Source organism: Pipistrellus kuhlii, unplaced genomic scaffold, assembly GCF_014108245.1.
Source record: "Pipistrellus kuhlii isolate mPipKuh1 unplaced genomic scaffold, mPipKuh1.p scaffold_m20_p_8, whole genome shotgun sequence".
NCBI lineage: Eukaryota > Metazoa > Chordata > Mammalia > Chiroptera > Vespertilionidae > Pipistrellus > Pipistrellus kuhlii.
Window position 1 is genome coordinate 52,019,472 of NW_023425584.1, and position 18,695 is coordinate 52,038,166.

At 44.3% G+C, this 18,695-nt stretch overlaps 1 protein-coding gene across 7 annotated transcripts in view; it reads left to right on the top strand.

The window, feature by feature from the left end:
• The window catches only part of TRIM2 (tripartite motif containing 2), a 94,224-nt gene that overhangs the window by 60,650 nt on the left and 14,879 nt on the right, over positions 1-18,695 (top strand). For all 7 annotated transcript variants that reach the window (XM_036425407.2, XM_036425408.2, XM_045576679.1 and 4 more), the window contains exons 4-7: positions 6,435-6,586; positions 7,985-8,165; positions 9,079-9,802; positions 18,491-18,594. In XM_036425407.2, coding sequence (XP_036281300.1) covers positions 6,435-6,586; positions 7,985-8,165; positions 9,079-9,802; positions 18,491-18,594 — 1,161 coding nt within the window. The remainder of the gene's footprint in view (positions 1-6,434; positions 6,587-7,984; positions 8,166-9,078; positions 9,803-18,490; positions 18,595-18,695) is intronic.

The window sequence follows — 18,695 nt, forward strand, 5'->3', positions numbered from 1 at the left end:
TTCCTTCCTGACATTCACCACACTTGGCATGCCTTCATTGTGCATTTGCTGAGCTCACTTTCAGAAAGTGAGCTGCAGGAGGGCAGGGACCAGGCTCGCCATCATCCCTCTAGCAATGAGAACAGTATCTTCTACATAGAAGTATGGAAATCAGTGGAGACCAACCCGATGAAAACAAGGAAAGGCTCTGCATTCCGAGTTTGCTCAAACAAGGAGCCAGCCACCATCACTTCTGTTTTGGCAGAGATTCAGAGGCAGGCAGAGGAGTGGAATGCCCGATCGTGGGGAAAAGGCTTCAGCTGTGCCCTGATGGGAGGCTATTGGCATGGGGAAGCTAGAGGTGGGCCAACTTGAAGGGGCACCTATGTGATTGGTTAGGGTTCATATTTGGCTTCCTCTGATTGGCCCTAAGTTGGGAATAGAGACAAAAATTAGGGAAGTTATCAGTAATCAAGGCCTAGCCATTTGGGGCCAAATGTTACCAAAGTTTTTGGATTGTTGCTAGAGATAGCAGTCGGACTCCCTGCAAAGCTGACTTATAGCAGGCTGACTTCCTGGGCGGTTTATTGTATTTCAATAGATATGGAGTCAGTGTCCTGGGCAGATTGTGGGTCAGAGGTCTATTTTCATACATGGTCTGACCATTGCCCATTTGTATAGTTAGTCTCTCAGAAGTCAGTCGGTACCTGTTTGTTGAACGAGTGTGCCAGACACTGTGCTTGGTCTTGTACACATCATTTTGCAAAGTAGGTGTTTGCTACCTTCCTTGTAGAGATGGAGAAACAGATTTGAACAGTTTCAGTCACAAGTCCAATTGACATAAAAGCTATACCTGGCTGGAGAAAAGAGCACACTGAGCTTTTTGGGGACCAAAGTAAGAGGTACATGGTGGATTACCTCTTTTTATATAAAAATAAAAAATATATATATTAAAAATAAAAGATTGGCGAAGTGGGCTGTGCAGGAGTTGATTGGCTGGCTGGATTGGTGAGGTCAGTATGATTTCCAGGCGTCTAGCTTGGGTGCCTGTGTAAGCAGTGGTGCGACCAACAGAAGCAGGTAGATTCTTTTTTATTTTTATTGACTTCAGAGAAGAAGGGAGAGGTAGAGAGAGATAGAAACATCAATGATGAGAGAGAATCATCGATTAGCTGCCTCCTGCACAACCCACACTGGGGATTAAGCCAGCAACTCATGTCATGAGCCCTGACTGGGAATCCAACTATGACCCCCTGGTCCACAGGTCAGCGCTTGACCACTGAGCCATGCCAGCTGAGCCAGAGGTAAACTTTAAAATTACTCTGAATTTTTTACAAAATGACACTATCGATCTTAGAGAAACTTTGGAAAGAGAAATATGTTGTTAGTGCCGGAAGGACAAATAGAAAAGAATTCCTAAAGATGGATTTCCTGAGCATGCCTCACAGTAGAGACCCTTGGTTGCCACAGGCTGCTAAGCAGAAACTCTCTCAGAGATGCTAATTTCAGCAAAATTAAAACAATTATTTTGGGCTAAAACTTTACTTTCTACCAAATGCATCACATCAAATCGCACTAAAGATGTTTAAAGAGCTGGACCTTCCATAGAGGAAAGGAAGCTCTTTATGTTTTGAGCACTTTCTCAATACTAGGTCAGCGTGATTCCTCGGGAATCCTAAGATTTACGAACCAGCCAGAGGCCTTGGAAAATTAGCTGCATGTCTTCACTCATCCTGTTGTTTCACTGTAGACTGTAGGAGTTCACTGCCACTGCTTTGAAGCGGGGGCCTCATTGCACATTCAAGCCAAATGCGTGCAATATTACAGATAAATCGCTGCAGTTAACTGCCAAGGGTAAATCTTTAAAAACATCTCAAGCGTCTGTAGGTTAATAAAATCTGTTAATTAACAATAAAGCAGGATGTTGCTGTCATAAACTGCCTGGTGCTGATCAGCACATGTGGATGAAAGCCTGTCATTTACTCTAAGTGCTGTGACACCATCTGTCTTCTAATTAAACTGCCACAGCGGCCTTGTCCACAGACAAAGGAAAATGGGACCTGGCGGTCAGTGATTTCAGAGGTTCCCTGCCCATAAAGCAGACACTTGAGCTCATGCCTTGCCATCCTAGAACAGGAAGGATCATTAGGCCCTATTTTCGCCTGCTTAGGCCATGCTAGCAAGAATGTTAAGAGGTGCAAAGGAGAAAAATCCTCATGCCCTGCCAGTTCCAAGTCCCCACTGCTAGAAGCCTCAAGGTTGGCTGCATGGCCCCGAGCACATTCCAGCAGCTAGTAATGTAATGCGAGTGGCCCTAGTCATCTTCTCTTTGGATGAACACAAATGGTGACTATCTGTCAACAGCAGTAAGCTCATCCTGACCTCTGGCCCACCCAGCCCTGGAGCACCAGCATCATGGCACTTATGGATGAGCTCAGCCAGCCTCACACCTCCCACAATTAATTCTCAGCCTGAGTCAAAGCTGTCAGAACCCAAGCGCTGGCATTTGAGAATGACCAGTTGTTGACACTTCCAAATGATTTGCTCCCAAGAAACATGGAGGATCCTGAATCAGGGAAGTAACCCAGGTCTGCTGCTGTCTCGTGAGAGCAATCAAACATCTTTTTAGTTGAGGTAAACTTCACATTTTAACCATTTTAAAGTCTATAATTCAGTGGCTTCTAGTATATTCAAAAAGGTTACGCAAACACGGCCACTAAATTCCAGATCCTTTTTGTTATCCCGAAAAGAAACTCTATGCCCATTAAGCAGCCAGTTATTTACTCCCACCAGCCCATAACCTCTGGCAACCATCAGTCTGTGTCTGTCTCTCTCTGGCTTTGCCTTGATATAAATGGAATTTTACATACAACATGTAGCTTTTTTTAAGTCTGGCTTCTAGCACTTATCATAATGTTTCAAGATGTATCTATATTGTAGCATTTATCAGAACTTCATTCCTTTTTAAAATATTTTTTTTTATTTTTTTTATTTTTATTGTTGACAGTATTACAGATGTCTTCCAACTTTCCTCCCCTTTCTCCCCCTTCTCCCAGCCTTTGACCCACCCTAGGCCTTCACCACTCTGTTGTCTGTGCCCATTGGCTATGCATATATGTACATAGATTCTTTGGTTAATCTCTTCCCATCTCCCCTGGCTTCCCCTTTGAGATATATCAGTCTATTCGTGCATTCATGCCTCTGGACCTGTTGTTCATCAGTTCGTTATGTTTATTAGATTCCACATATGAGTGAGGCCATGTGATACGTACCTTCCTCTGACTGTCTTATTTCACTCAGCACAATATTTTCCAGTTCCATCCATGCTGTCACAAAGGGTAAGAAATCCTTCTCCTTTTTTTTTTTTTTTACAGCTGCCTAGTATTTGATTGTCCATGCACCACAGTTTTTTATCCACTAATCTACTGATGGGCACTTGGGTTGTTTCCAGATCTTAGCTATTGTAGATACGCCGCTATGAGCATAGGGGTGCGTATATTCTCCCTATTTGGTGCTTTGGGCTTCTTATGATATATTCCTAGAAGTGGAACCGCGGGGTCAAATGGTAGTTCCATTTTTAATTTTTTTGAGTAAATTCCATACTATTTTCCACAGTGGCTGCACCAGTCTGCATTCCCACCAGCAGTGTACTGGGGTTACCTTTTCTCCACATCCTTGACAGCACTTGTCATTTGTTGATTTGTTGATGGTAGCCATTCTGACAGGTGTGAAGTAATACCTCATTGCAGTTTTAATTTGCGCCTCTCTGATGATCAGTGATGTTGAGCATTTTTTCATATGTCTATGGGCCATCTGTATGTCTTCTTGGGAGGAGTGCCTATTCCGGTCCTGTGCTCATTTATTAAATTGGGTTATTTGTCTTCTTCTTGTTGAGCTGTATGAATTCTTTATATATTTTAGAAATTAACCCCTTACCAGATGTATCATTGGCAAATATGGTCTTCCAAACAGTGGGATCCCTTTTCATTTGGATGGGGGCTTCTTTTGCTGTGCAGAAACTTTTTAGTTTGGTGGGTGCATTCACTTCGTGAAAAATCCATCCATCCGTCTTGGGACTTGTGCCATTTTCTATATGTGTGTTACACTTCCAGAAGATCACAAATGCTTTGAGAATTCCAAACTGGAGGAAAATATTTTCAGCTGAGAGAATAAGGGGCCTGTCTTCACAAACAAACTTAACGTTCAGGCTTTATGTTATACTGTTACTGAGATTCATAACAATTCGGATAAGGTGGTTTTATTTTCAGGTAAGCAGATGACATCATTATTAAGAACTTACTATGTGCCGAAACCAGTTGGGCTCAGTGGATAGAGCTGCGGACTGAAGGGTCCTAGGTTCAATTCCGGTCAAGGGCATGTTCCTTGGTTGCGGGCACATCCCCAGTAGGGGGTGTGCAGGAGGCAGCTAATTAATGTTTCTCTCTCATCAGTGTTTCTAACTCTATATCACTCTCTCTTTCTCACTGTAAAGAAGCTAATATATATATATATATATATATATATATATATATATATATATATATATATATAATTTTTTTTTTTAAGAACTTACTATGTACCAGCGCCAGGCAAGATCTGACTGCTTTGTGCATATCAGTCTACTGACTCCTCATAGCACCCCTATGAAGTAGGTTACTATTGTCTCCATTCGACAGAGAAAAACACTGAGACACAGTGAACTGACATAAGTGGTGAAGCCAGGATGCAAACTGCTCAGTGCAGCTCACCTCTTCCCCAAAGAGCGCAGTCCTCAGTGTGGTCCAGGTTTCTTCAGGGGTCCCAAGACCCTTCGGGGGGTCCACAAGGTTCAAAACTGTATTTATATAATATTAAGACATTCTTTGCCTTTTTCGCTCTCATTTTCTCAGTGTATGTTGGTATTTTCCAGACTATACAATGTCTGCTATCAAAACAGATTGAATGCAGAAGCATAGGAGAGCTCAGCTTTCTTCTAGTAAGCCAAACACTGAAGGGATTTACAAAAATGGAAAACAATGGTGTGTGTGTGTGTGTGTGTGTGTGGACTTAAAACAACACACATTTATTCTCTTACAGTTTGGGAGTTCAGAAGTCTAAAATCAAATGTAGGTAGGGCTGCGTTCCTTCTGAGGCTTCGGGCTTCAATAGAGAATCCATTTTCTTGCTTTTTATTTTTATTTTTTTTAGCTTCTAGAGGTCACTTAGCTTGTGACCTGTTCCTCGAATCACTTCAATCTCTTGTTTCTGTGGTCTCACCTCCTCCACTGTCTCTGACCCTCCCACCTCCCTCTTACAAGGACTCTTGTGATTATCCTGGGCCCACCTGGATAACCAGCATAATCGCCCCACATCCTTCACGTAATTCACACCTGCAAGTCCATTTTGCCATAGAAGGTAAACCCATTAACAGGTTCCGGGGATTAGGAGGTGGACGTCTTTGGGGGGCCATTGTTCAGGCTACCACACCTGCTTCGCTATGTATTCTTTCAGCAGCTCTGCCTCTGTGGAGGTTGCCATCGAAACAACTCTGCAATTTGGGCTTCCATGTCTGCCCTGCTCTCATCCCCTGGAAGGGACAGTGCAGGTATCATATGACTCCACCCTCCTTGGCATGGCAATGGTTGATGAATAGCGGATCTGTTTTCTGGTTAATAACCTGTCATCCCATTGACTTGCCTTTTAATCAATTCTAAAGAATTTGGATGAAACTGTACAAGGACTGTAGTAGTTTTTCTATTTTATTTTTTTTCCCTGGGGACACACTTTATTTTTTATTTGTTAATTTATTAGGGTGACATTGGTTAATAAAATTATGTAGGTTTCAGGTGAATGCCATTTTTTTTTTGCCTGTTAATCTTCACCCGAGGATATTTTTCCATCAATTCTTCCTCCCCTCCCCCATTGATTCTTAGAAAGAGTGGAGGGAGAGGAAGTGACAGAGAGAGAGGAATGCCATTCTTCTCATAGCTTTTTGTCTTACAAAATATAGTCATCTTTTAATAAATTATATTATTCATGTTACTATTTAATGGGTTTGTCCTGGCTTTTAATAAATACATATTTAACCTTTTTTCTGTTTCAATATTAAAGTGATAAGTATCTATAGATATAACTCACGTAAACTAAAGCACTTTGCAGTCCTTGATCATTTATAAAGACTGTGAAGGGATCCTGAGACCCAAGGTTCCAGCGCCACAGCCCTCCCCTGTTCTGCCTAGTGGGGTGGTCACAGCAAAGCTGGTTTTGTGGCCAGAGCAGCAGCTTTGGAGTCTTAGCCGCCTCTGTTTGAGACGTGGCACAGAAAAGCTCACCTTCCTTCTCCTGCTGTGAGGCTGGACTTGATATCGCCAACATCCCCAACATCCCGGGGAGGCTGGGAGACCTCCCTGGGAGAACGCCTGGTAAGCACTTGGTCAGCAGCACCGGTCCTGGAATTGTGCTTGTGTCACCCGCAGGTGATGGACTTTTACTGCCAGTCTTGTGAGACCGCCATGTGTCGGGAGTGCACGGAGGGGGAGCACGCGGAACACCCCACAGTGCCCCTCAAGGACGTGGTGGAGCAGCACAAGGCCTCGCTCCAGGTCCAGCTGGACGCCGTCAACAAAAGGTACATGCGTTTCCCTCAGGGTCTCTTGTCTCAGGAGGATGGTAGGTTCATGTCATCCAAATAAATTCTTTGGTCATGCGTCTGTAGTCATAAACTGGTGAGTGGAGAGTCATCCCCTGGCCTTTGGCAAAATCCCCCCTTAGGTTATGAGTCGTGGCATTTTTTGTTTTAGTACCTTAGTGTGATTATGAATAAAATATACCTGAGGAAAGTGGTCTCAGGGGATCTCTAAAATTGGTGCGTGAAACCAGGCTCTCTGAAGAGCCTTTCTTATCTGCTGTTCTTGACACACGTGCAGGCCCATTTGTGTTGCCTGTGACTGGCTGTTCTCTGCTGGAGCCCAGCAAAATGGTACCGAGCAGTGATTGCTCCATTTTCTTTATGTTTCCCTGTGTTCAGGACTTTTTTTTTTTTTTTTTTTTTGGCATGGAATCGAAGGAACAGAGTAGCTGTGTGATGCATGAGAAAGAACAAAGAGAGGAAATAAATTAGCCGGCTGAAAGAAACCTCTTCACCAACAGTTGTACTGAAAAAAAGTGTAGTTATTCTATAGTATTTAAAAGAACTTGGAAACTTGCAAGAAGATCCTAGGGAACTCTGAGTTTTGATAAATTTTTCATGTGACTGAGAAAAAGAATCCAGCTATACGTTTAGAAGAGTAGTTCTCAGCCATGAATAGTTCTGCGCGCGCGCGCGCGCGCGCGCGCGCACACACACACACACACACACACACACACACACACACCAGGAATATTTAGCAATGTGTGGACTCAATGCAGTGTCACAATTATGTATGTGTGTTGGGGGGGGTGCTATTGGCATCTGGTAGAGGACTGGGTGCTGTTAAACTTCTGTAATGCACAGTACAGTCCTCTGTAACAAAAAATTTCTCTGGCCCAAAATACAGTCAAGAATTGAGAAAACCTGGTTTAGAGTGTGAGGAAAAGATGGGACCCAGAGAGCTTCAAAGTATCATCCATTATTAAAAGTAGATGACTAGCCCAGCTGGCAGGGTTGAACATTGTGACCTAAGAATCAGGAGGTCAGGGTTCAGTTTCCCATCATGCCCACGTTGCAGGCTCAGTCCCCAGTGTGGGGTGTGCAGGAGGCACCAATCAATGGTTCTCTCTCATCATTGATGTATCTGTCTCTCTCCCTTCCTCTCTGAAATCAATAAAAAGTATTTTTTAAAAAGTATTTGACTGTAGTAGATTGTAATAAACATGGACCCTCAGAGTCTCTTTCAACGGCTGCAATTATGTCTTATTCATTTTGTTATTACTTCTTTAAACGACCAGAGGCACATAGAGAATGTTTCTTGACAAAAATACAGTTGTTGTTTTTACTATTTCTGGGTTGATGTTAAATAACCATGATCTTTAACAACTGTTCCTCTAGGCTCCCAGAAATAGATTCTGCTCTTCAGTTCATCTCCGAAATCATTCATCAGCTAACCAATCAGAAGGCCAGCATCGTGGATGACATCCATTCCACCTTTGATGAGCTCCAGAAAACTTTAAATGTGCGCAAGAGTGTGCTGCTTATGGAACTGGAGGTCAACTATGGCCTCAAACACAAAGTAAGACTCCAGCTGTCCTCGCTCATATCCTGGAAGAGACATGATGTCTGGGGCACTTCATGGCACTGGCTTGCTGCGTTCTAATAGCAGCAAAGGAGGGTGCCAGTGGGTCCTTAGGTGTCACTGTGGCACAGTAATTTTCACTTATTGGCATATCCAGCTTTTTTTTCTCTTTCGTTTTCAGCAAAACTCTAAATCTGTGACTTTAAGTCCCCAATTTATAATTGGACACAAGGCAAGGTTGACGATGAACTAATGCATTCAGGATTTAGGGTTAAACCAGGTTGTTTTCCTTCCTTTGTTATAATGTCTAATAGCCTCTTAATTGCTCTCTCACCCACACCAACCTGTTAGTCAGCTTCCAAGGGAGCCCTGCCTGCAGCCTTTGTTTAACTCTTGCCTGTGGATCCCTAAGCTCGGTATGAAAAGCTTCTGAGATTCAAGCAGGAATGAGCTTTCATTCCTCAGGTTCTGTTCCTTTAAGAGGTGACAAGGGAGCTTTGGACTGGAAGGGAAGATACTGAATAATGGTCATCTCAGATGTCAGGCACCGTCATCTGTTTGCTAAGCTCTGGGTGGTGACAGTTCTGCTCCCTTCCTATCAAAAACACGTGACCCAAGAAATATGTGTGTGGGAGACCCAGGGCGAGGCGGGACGGAAAGAGAAAGGTCCTGGGAATGCAGTGTAGGACGGCGCCTCAGAACCGGGTCCAGTGAGTGAAAGCAAACACCCCTTTTTGGGAGCCACGGGCGGGCGGGCGTGGGCAGGTGCAGAGCGGGGCTCCGGCCCAGCGAAGGGCCGGCCCCAGTGCGCGCTGCACCGCGTCCCCGGAGCTGAGCTCCCAGCGCTGCAGGGAGCCCTCATCCTGCGCGTTTTGTTTTGTTTTGTTTTTCTCTCTCTCTCTTCCTGCAGGTGCTGCAGTCGCAGCTGGATACCCTGCTGGAGGGGCAGGAGAGCATCAAGAGCTGCAGCAACTTCACAGCGCAGGCCCTGCACCACGGCACGGAGACTGAGGTGCTGCTGGTGAAGAAGCAGATGAGCGAGAAGCTGAACGAGCTGGCCGACCAGGACTTCCCGCTGCACCCGCGCGAGAACGACCAGCTGGACTTCCTCGTGGAGACCGAGGGGCTCAAGAAGTCCATCCACAACCTCGGCACCATCCTCACCACCAACGCCGTCGCCTCCGAGACGGTGGCCACGGGCGAGGGGCTACGGCAGACCATCATCGGGCAGCCCATGTCAGTGACCATCACCACCAAGGACAAGGACGGCGAGCTCTGCAAGACCGGCAACGCCTACCTCACGGCCGAGCTGAGCACGCCCGACGGCAGCGTGGCGGACGGCGAGATCCTGGACAACAAGAACGGCACCTACGAGTTCCTGTACACCGTGCAGAAGGAGGGCGACTTCACGCTCTCGCTGCGCCTCTACGACCAGCACATCCGCGGCAGCCCCTTCAAGCTCAAGGTCATCCACTCGGCCGACGTGTCGCCCACCACGGAGGGCGTCAAGCGGCGCGTCAAGTCCCCCGGGAGCGGCCACGTGAAGCAGAAGGCGGTGAAGCGGCCCGCGAGCATGTACAGCACCGGCAAGAGGAAAGAGAATCCCATCGAGGACGACCTCATCTTCCGCGTGGGTGAGGCGGGGCGGGCGCCTGCGGGCGGAGGGCGGGAGGGTGGCCTGGGCGGAGGGCGCCCCTGGGAGCGGCTGCAAAGGGGCGCCCTGCGGAGGCTGGACTTCTCCCCGCAGGTGAAGGAGACGCTGGCCTGTTTTAGAGGAGCTTCTGCATCCTCTCCCTCTGGAGGCAGTGGGATGCATTTCCCCCTCCTCCTTTTTCAAAACTCGGTGCCTCCCCTCCATCCCTCCCTCTCTTTCTCCTTCTCAAAAAAACAAACAAACAAAAAAACACACAACAAAACACACACACACACACACACACACACACACACAAGGCAGTGCTGCCTGTTCATTGTAGGAAATTGGAAAAGGAAAATAAGCAAAAAAGAGAATTAGGAAAGTATCAGCAATTTTATAATTCATAATCGAGCAATTTTAAAGGGATGTTGGCCATCAGTACCTCCCTGCAGGAATGTCCTTGGCGCACTCCCGCCTACCCCAAAGGCAGAGAGATGGTTCGGTCTGATAGCCTAACCCAAAGGAGGAGCCACGTGCTATCTGATAGCCTTCAGCTTCTCTGAAATCTGCCAGCCGGGCTGTGGTGCGGGCAGAGGGCCTGATGCCTCCCTGTCACTGCTTCTGCACTCCTGTAAGAGTTAGGGGGCTGGGGGGAGGGAGGGTGGGGAGCGGGGAAGTGGAGGGACACGTGGTGCCTGCCTCCGGTAGGTTAGCTGGAGAGCAGCCCCCAAATGGGGAGGATGGGTGGAGACCTGGAGAATGGAATGGGGTTAGGGTGGAGGCTTCGCAGGAGCCAAGAGATTGGGGTGTGCAAATAGCCCATCCCTTCTGATTTATTACTTCTGATTTTTTTGAAACTATCAAAACAAAAACTTATTGAGACTAATGTTATTTTTAGCTGTTTATTTTTCTCGGTAGAAAGCAAACTAGATGTAAACAAACAATTTGATAATACTTTTTTTCATGTTTATATTGATTTGAGAGAGAAAGGTAGAGGGAAAGATAGAAATATCAACATGGATTGGCTGCCTCCCCCTTTCTCTCCTCCCCAAACCCAGGCCTGTGTCCTGACTGGGAATTGAACCTGGGACCTCTTGGATCATGAGTAGATGCTCAACCACTGAGCTACACCAGCCAGGCCCAGATTTGCTAATTCATAAGAGAAAAAAAGAGTGCATTTTAGTTACTGTATCCAAAAGTAGGTCTAACCCTCTTCCCTTTCTGCCTCTTTAGTCTTTACGTATCTCTTAAAAGAGTTCTGCCCCGTGTATTAAATGACACACATAGAAAAACAATTCTGTGCATCAAATAAATTGGGAAACCTTAGCTTAAGTGAAGGAAATGGGATTAAAAAAAAAAATTGCAGAACCTTTAGCATCTGCTGATATGCACTTTAAGTCTCCAAGGCAGGGGAGGGATAACAGGCAGCACTTCCAAACTTTTCTGATCACAGAACTTTTCCATGGAACATCTCAGGGTAATAGCTCCTTGGAATATTCCTGGGCAAAGCCATCCTATGTTTGCACATTAGGCCGAATCTTGGTGAAGATTGATGTAATATGTCAGTTGTCTGCTCAGAGCGTGGAGGTCTAGTACATTCCCTGGCCATTTGTGCAGTGTGGGTGCAGACATTGATCCACCCACCAAAGCTGAGTGGGCGAGCTGGGGCGGGCACAGGATTGGGAGCCGCCCAGGTCTGCCACTCCGGTTCTGCCAGTTACTTGAACCTTGGGCAGGTCTCCCAGCTTCCCTGGGCTTCAGTTTCCATGTCTGTCAAGTGAAAGTACAAATATCTGCTTCTGAGAATTGTTCTAAGTTTCAAGAGTAATGCCTGGCATGGGGCAGAGGGGGGGGGGGAGTCAAGTAAATGAAAAGTTTGGTAAAGTTGGTCGAGTTTACTTAGCATCCCCTCAAACAACGTAACCCGCTGCTGCCCACTGATCTCCTGCATTAAGAACAAACTCAGTCTCAAATTCAAAATCCCCCCACCCCCAGCCAAGGGACCCCTGTCTACTTGCCTGGGCCCTGTGCAGAGCAGAGAAAGGCTCAGATCTGGATCCAATTCTGGCCCTGATGCTTTTTGCCAGCTGGACAACTGACTTACCCTTTCTTAACCTGGTCCCCTCCTCGGTAAGACAAAGGGGATGAAATGTTACCTAACTCTAAGGTTGTGGTGGCATTGAAAGAGAGGATTCTTTTAATAAGGCTGGCACTTTCCTGTTGTATAGTAAGTACTCAGTTCATGGTAGCTGTTATTTTACTGCTGTTATCAATCATCATCATCTCTATCTGTGATTGTCCTGAGTGTTTCCCTAGGGATATTTCCCTCCAATTATTGGCTTTGAATTTTTAACTCCCACCCTGTCGGAGGATCTGCTCTCTCCCCTTAAATATTTGTAAAATGCTTAGAACAGTGCCCGGCAAGCAGCACTGCGTCCAAGGTTACTAATGAAGTAAACATGGTGGGTTACTACCAAATCCAGCTTCTAATTGTTTGGCTTGAGTGGTGTAGGGGTGTGAGGCAGAAGAGGGAGTGACAGTTAAGGCTGAGGGCTCTGAGACTAGATCTCCCTGGGTTCTAGCCCCAACACCCACACTTTCCCATCTGTGCAATCTTGGGTAACTTACCTAACCTCTCAGTTCCTCAGTTCCCTTCATAAAATGGGGATTAAAAAAAGCGCGCACACACACACACACACACACACACACACACACCCCTTACCAAATAGGGGTTTTGACAAATTAATAAATTAATACACAAAATTTATGTATTTGGAAGATAGGGAATGTAGGTATTAACATATTCGTAGCGGTAGTATAGAAGTAATAGTTAACCTAAGGAGTTAAGAACATGGTAAGTAAAGAGCTCAAAAGCCTGATTGCCCCATTTTGAATCCCCGCCTTCTATTCATTGACCATATGGTTTAGTGAAGATCATTTAACCTCTCTGTGTTCAGTTCCTTCATCTGTAACATGGGGATGCTTAACACATATGTCACTCGGTAAGGATTAAAGTGGTACATGTGAAGGCTTAGAACAGTGCAGGCACATGATAAGGAGTCTGTAACTGTGACTGTTGTTGTCCATATCAACCAAGTTAGGGAAAGTCAGAGGAACAGAGGTGTTTTAGTTTTCACCATCCAGGCTGAAGTGTCCCTTCGGCAGTTTGGAGTTTGAAGCTCAGCAAAGAAGTCAGAGCTAGACATCAGTTTGGAAATGACATGTATAGAGAAGTTGCTTCAAAGCATGAGTTTCAATGAAATGTCCAAGGTAGGAGCTGTGATTCCGGGAGGAATGGATGGGGAATGGAAGCAGGAGGAAGGAGCAGGCATTGTCTGAGCCTGGCAGTGTACAGCCCACTTCTGCATTATCTTCTTTAAAATCTTTAGCAAGTATAATATACTTTCAGTTCCCAATGTCCCCACAGGATAAGGTGCCTACTACAGCACCATTTGTGGTGTGCTGGGGTTAGCTTATCCTGGTTCTCACACCACCTCCCACCTCTGTTCAGTGACTTCATGTTGGTAGCTCTAAATCAGTGTGTGGCAGTGGGGTGGAGGGGAGCATTTATAGCTAGAAATGGGCAAATGCTACAAATCAGAGCTCCTCTGCAGCCCCCCAACCCCTGCCCCTCAAGAATTAAATTGCCGGGACAACATCCATTATCCTCCCCATAGAAGGAATGGAGGCTCAGCCGGCTGGTACAGGAGCCCAAGCTGTCTGTGACGCTCAGGCCCTTTCAATCACACAATAACTCCTCTTCACCTGAAATGTCCTTTAACTACTGTCGTTTTTCAAAGTTGAGGAATTTGATACCTCCCACGCCTGAAAACGTAATGATATGCCCACAGTGAATGACTTATTGTGTTTCTCTAATACTGTATTGCAACATAGTCCTGAATGAGTTTAGGGAAGTAGCTTAAACTCTGTTGACAGTGATTCCTTGAAACACTGAGATTGTTTTCCCCTACAGTGTCAAGTTTGCTGACTAGGAGCCACCAGCTGGTTTTGTCAGCTATTAAAGAAAGTCGCTGAACAAAAGGGAAGCCAGAAGATGTGGGAGGGAGTGAAAGAATTACAGTTGAATTGTTTCAAATGACGTAATGAAGACACCATACCTTAGTGAGTGCATGGGAAGTGAACGAAGCACTCATTTTTACTCTAAAGCAGTGAGCTTCTCTCCGCTGCCCCCCTCCCCATGTAAAATCACTTAGCGTGAGTTCAGAAGCTTTACAGGAAGATAGGGCATTTTATGCCCTTTCCTCTGCCTCACCTCTCTCTACAAACCACCACCTCCCCTTCCTGGAATCTTGGAGGAAGGAGTCAGTACTAATTTGGCATCTGAGGTCATTATATGCACCCTGCCCTCACCCGCCTTGAGCATCTCATCCTTGGGAACTGTTCTTGCATGTTGGGTGGGAAAAGATGCCAATAATATTCACCAAGTCCTAGGTAGGCACAGTGCTGTGTTGTAGGGTGTGTAGGGTGCAATAGGAAAGATGTTACCCCTGCCCTAGGGGAGCTCACATTTTAGGGAGGGAGACAGACAGTTACACAGTGAGACTACCATGTGATAAGGAATGGAATAATCTAAAGGATTAGGTTATTGTGAGCCCAAAGGGTAAATATCCGCATTCACCTCAGAAACCTAGCATTCTAAAGTCCAATTAGAAGGAAGCACTGTGCATATCAGAAAGAAAAAAAAAAGTGTATTATGTGAATCTCCTAATCTTCTGGTCAGGAAAACCCAGGTTTTAGTCTTCCCTCTGTCTCTTGCCTTTGTGATGTGTCTAGTTTCAATTTTGCATCTCTGAAATGGACCGACAGAGACTATTTATCATGTTAACTCATGGGGTTATAAGGCGAGCACGAGAGGAAGTATATGAAAGTGCTTTAAGTATTATGGAACATTTCATTTTCCCATGAATTAATGTGGGTTGTAATTTACCCAGTAATTAATAATTCATCTGGGTACTTACTCAACAAACATTTGTTAAGCACCTACTTGAAGATCCTGTGTTAGACCTTATATTTGGCTCACTTTCATCTTTTGCTTTATCCCATTCTAAGTATCTTGATTAACTTAGCATGAATTTTCCCATTAAGTCATGGGGCAGGGGGAGGCTTATAGTTATTGAGCCTCTATTTCACCTCAGGGTCCTGTTACCTTGTTGCCTTACTTCTATAATTTTCCTGGAGGCATGGGTGGAAGTGAGTATAGTTTAACCTATGAGAAGAACAAGTTTAATTCTCCTATGGCATTGTTGCCAAGTTATTTAGAATTATTTTTAAAACTCGGGCTACTTGCTTTACTAGCCAAATGTAACAATCAAATAAAATCCTTTACATCAAAGTAGCAGAAAAAGATTTTATAAGTACTTCTTGTGTTTTGTGTTACATTTGTATTTGTTATGAAAGAACTAATTTCCATTTATACTTAGAATACTTTGGGGGAATTTTTCTACAAACTAAATAGACTTTACTAAAAATCTTGACGAGGAAAGCATGAACCCAAATTATTTCTAACTTCTGGGATTTTTGTTTATTTTATATTAGTCTCAAGACACTTTATCAACCCTTGGGCTGTGGGCTTTTCAGTATAATGATAATATGCGGTAGTTCTGCATCATTACTCAACATCAAGATTTTCCTAGTTTAACTGCTAATAAAAAATAGGTATTAGTTGTCCCTCTAGGGCAGGGTGGGAACCTTTTTTCTGCCAACAGCCATTTGAATATTTATAACATCATTCGCAGGCCATACAGCGTTATCAACTTAAAAGTTATGTTGCTATGGAAAAAGCTCCTAGGTTTATTGAATTTTGAGTCCCGCCTGCGGTTGCCTTGGCAGGGCCAGACCAAATGATAAGGCTGTGCCTGCAGGCCAGATGTTCCTCACCCCTGCTCGAGATTATGGTGCTGGTTTTCTTTAATCCATCCTCAGGAGTAGTGCTGTGATCCTGCTGTGCTTAAAAAGCACAAATGGAGGTTTTAAAAAGATGTTGACCAATAGCTCTGACAAGACTAAAAGGGCTCCTTAGAATCAGGAAGTTGGCTCTGGCAGATGTGGCTCAGTGTCCTCCCGTGTACCAAAAGGTTGCTGGATCTCCAGTAGGGGGCGCACAGGAGGCAGTCGATCTATGTTTCCTCTCTTTCTAAAATCATATTTTAAAATAAAATAAAACCAACAACTAAAAAACAAACAAACAAACAAAAAGAATCAAGCGATATTACCAGTAATGCAACTCCAGCAACTTGTAAACAGCCATGCAATTTAAGGAAGCAGATTTTTTCGAAATATTATAAAATTAAAATGGCAATACGTATTTCATGTGGCTCTTTTTAAAACGTATAAGTAACCGCAGACTAACATACCAGTATGTGCTTCCAACCCTGTGATTTTTATTTACCTGACGGGCAATAGACTCAAGCTCTAGTTAACTCGAGTCCAAGCATAAGAGCTGGGCCAGCACACCCCTCAGAGCTCAGTACAGGTTGGAGAAAAAGTGTTGGCCTGGCAGCATGGCCTTTGTGGCAGTTCCATTGCTCTCCTGACCCAGTATTGGCAGGTACTGAGCATCTCACATTCATTTCAAACTGGGCAGCGTCTTTCTTTGCCTTATTCTGAATGATAGTGATGTGGAGTCTAACTGAATATATCCCCAAGTTTCTCATTTATATGGAGGCTCGAAAGGTAAAGAAAAAAAAAGAAAGAAAAGCTAGTGTTTTTCTTCCTCCACCATCACCTTTATATCTGCAGAAGAAAAATATCTTCGGCTGAATAAGGCACCCCTTAACTCCTAATAAGCACTATTCTCACCATTTTTTCTTCCTTTCAAATATCGACTGCTGCTGCCCACAGAGTGGAGTAGGCTTTGTCTGTCCTTAGGAGAAGGGAGGAAAGGTTAAATGGGAGAGGAAATCCGCAGGTTTTTGTCCCCTAACAGGACCAGAGAACAAGTAAACCAATGTTCATCGTCAGGTGCTTTTTATTTTCTCCCCATTTTCAATATTTCTTACCCCAGCTTGTTTGCCTTCTACCAATGTGTACTCTAACTTTACATAAACCAGGACCTAGAACAGCCTGTTTATATCCCAATGCAGTTGTAGAACTCTTACTTTTTTTTATTGTGTTTCTTTATTTGAGCCTCGGTCTTCATCTTGCTAATGTCCATGCTTTTCTTTTCATAGTTGTGTTTTGTTTTGTTTTAAATATGTTTTCCTTCATTTTATAGAGAGAGGATGAAAGAGGGAGAGAGAGAAAACATTGATGTGAGAGAGAAACATTGATCAGCTGCCTTCTGCACGCCTGCCACCAGGGACCAAGCCCAAAACCTGGGCATCAAACTAGCAACTATTTGGTGGATGGGGTGATGCTCAACCAACTGAGCCACACCAGCCAGGGCTGTTTATCAAAAAAAAAAAAAAAAATTTAAATATATTTTATTGATTTTTTACAGCGAGGAAGGGAGAGAGATAGAGAGCTAGAAACGTCCATGAGAGAGAATCATCGACCAGCTGCCTCTTGCACACCCCCTACTGGGGATGTGCCCGCAACCAATGTACATGCCCCTGACCGGAACTGAACCTGGGACCTTTCAGTCCGCAGATGGACGCTCTACAGCTGAGCCAAACTGGTTTCGGCATTGTTTACCAAAATTTTTGATAAGTTAAGTTTTTATTCTTGACAGACCCTGACCTTACACCTACTACCTTTTAAACTGAGCATTTTAGAATAGTTGTTTCTTGTCTTAGTCCTTCAGTTTTCCTATATCATTAACCATCTGTTATTGAGCTATCAGAGGGAATTAATGAAAACTAGTACTAGCCCTAGCTGGTTTTGCTCAGTGGATAGAGCATCAGTCAGGGGACTGAAGGATCCAGGTTCAATTCCAGTCAAGGGCATATGCCCAGATCGTAAATTCAATCCCCATTAAGGAGTGTGCAGGAGGCAGCCCATCAATTATTGTCTCTCATCAATGATGTTTCTAACTCTCTCTCTCTCTCTCTCTCTGAAATCAATAAAAAATATATTTAAAAAACAAAAAAAAAGATAGTACCATGTTGGCACATACCTCTTTCAAGGATAACCCCTTACCCTGCCCCCACCAGGAGGCACCAACACACCATTTAAAAAGAGTGTTAGCCTGGCCGGTGTGGCTCAGTGGTTAAGTGTCAACCCAGGAACCAAGAGATTGCCAGTTGGATTACTAGTCAGGGTACATGCCTGGGTTGTGGGCTCTATCCCCAGTAGAGGTGCATGCAAGAAAGCACTGAAAGTCAAATGTCTAGGTTTCTCCTAAGAGTTGTTGAGTGAGAGGGTGGGGTTTGGGCAGAGCTCTAAAATAAGGCCCTCTCCTATTGCATGTCCTCAATTATAATGTTAGTTTTTATTTTTGTCTTTATGGAACCTACTAGTAAAACTATTTTAATCATAAACTACAGCTTCATAAGAGAAGATTGGCATTTGCCTAAAAGAAGATTTTGTGAAGATTTGATTGGTTTGAAAGAGAGGTTTAGACCATGGATTAGGTCATGGGGAGAGGGATTTTTTTTCTTTTTTAAAAAAATATAATTTACAAATAACGCATTCTCATGTTACCTATGGACACCTAAAGTATTCTCTTGCTGGAACTGAGACATCTAATTCTCTGTTGCTTAATTTATGTTATTTTATCATTTATTTTTAGGCACCAAAGGAAGAAATAAAGGAGAGTTTACAAATCTCCAAGGGGTAGCTGCGTCTACCAGTGGGAAGATATTAATTGCAGACAGTAACAACCAATGTGTGCAGGTACAGACTCTGATTGTTTACCTTTGACCCCTGGTGAGGTAAAATAGGTACAGTTGTATATTTTCCTTCTTAAGACTTGAGGTACTTGGTACAATACAAGG